The sequence below is a fragment of the Nestor notabilis genome, unplaced genomic scaffold (genome assembly GCF_000696875.1).
Source record: "Nestor notabilis isolate BGI_N333 unplaced genomic scaffold, ASM69687v1 scaffold20365, whole genome shotgun sequence".
NCBI lineage: Eukaryota > Metazoa > Chordata > Aves > Psittaciformes > Psittacidae > Nestor > Nestor notabilis.
The window spans coordinates 1652-2381 of record NW_009930985.1 but is presented as its reverse complement, the minus strand read 5'-3'; the positions used below and the strand labels follow the sequence as shown (position 1 = coordinate 2381).

At 63.0% G+C, this 730-nt stretch overlaps 1 protein-coding gene across 1 annotated transcript in view; it reads left to right on the top strand.

The window, feature by feature from the left end:
• Positions 1-730, top strand: part of AP1B1 (adaptor-related protein complex 1, beta 1 subunit) — a 16251-nt gene that overhangs the window by 14170 nt on the left and 1351 nt on the right. Inside the window, exon 15 of the mRNA XM_010015676.1 lies at positions 350-495. Within this exon, the coding sequence (XP_010013978.1) occupies positions 350-495 (146 nt within the window). The remainder of the gene's footprint in view (positions 1-349; positions 496-730) is intronic.

Here is a 730-nt window from a genome sequence, read left to right as displayed (position 1 = left end):
CTCTCTCGGGGGACAGCCAGGCCCCCAGACTGCTCCTGACACTGTCTGGGACAACGGGAGCATCCCTGTGGACTGCAGGCCATCACTGGCCCATACTGATGCTTTTAGGGGGTGCCCTAAGGAAGGATCCCGTGGGACCTGTCCCCTTTGTCCCCTGTGCCTGCGGTGCACTGGCCCTTGCTCATGCCCCTGTGTTCTCTTGCAGCTGCGAAGCGATGTGGGAGGACGCCCTGCTGTGAGTGTGTCCTCCTGCCCCAGCCCTCACCCTCTGCATCCTTCTCCTCCTCTTCCTCCTGCTCTGCCCTGCCCCACGGTGCCCCCCATAACCCATCCCTTTGTCCCCACACAGATCGGTGGTAGTGGCTTTGCACCAGCGCCCAGCACCACGATGCCCACAAACCTGGGGGCACCCCTCGGCAGCGGCCTGGGGGACCTCTTCGACCTCACCGGTGGGGTGGGCACCCTGTCAGGCTCCTACGTGGCACCCAAAACGGTGAGTGGGATGGGTGAGCCCCAGCATTAATAGGCAGAGAGGGGAGGCCCTAAAGCAGAGGGGAGAGTGGGGAGCTGTCAGGCTGTGGCTTGGCCAGACCTGGGTTTGGGCTGGGCTGTTCCCAGTGTGTGGAGTGGGAGCAACTGTGTGTCTGTAGCTCACAAAGTCCACAGCCTGGTTTGTGTTGAAGGGACCTTAAAGCTCCTCCAGCCCCAACCCCTGCCACAGACAGGGGCC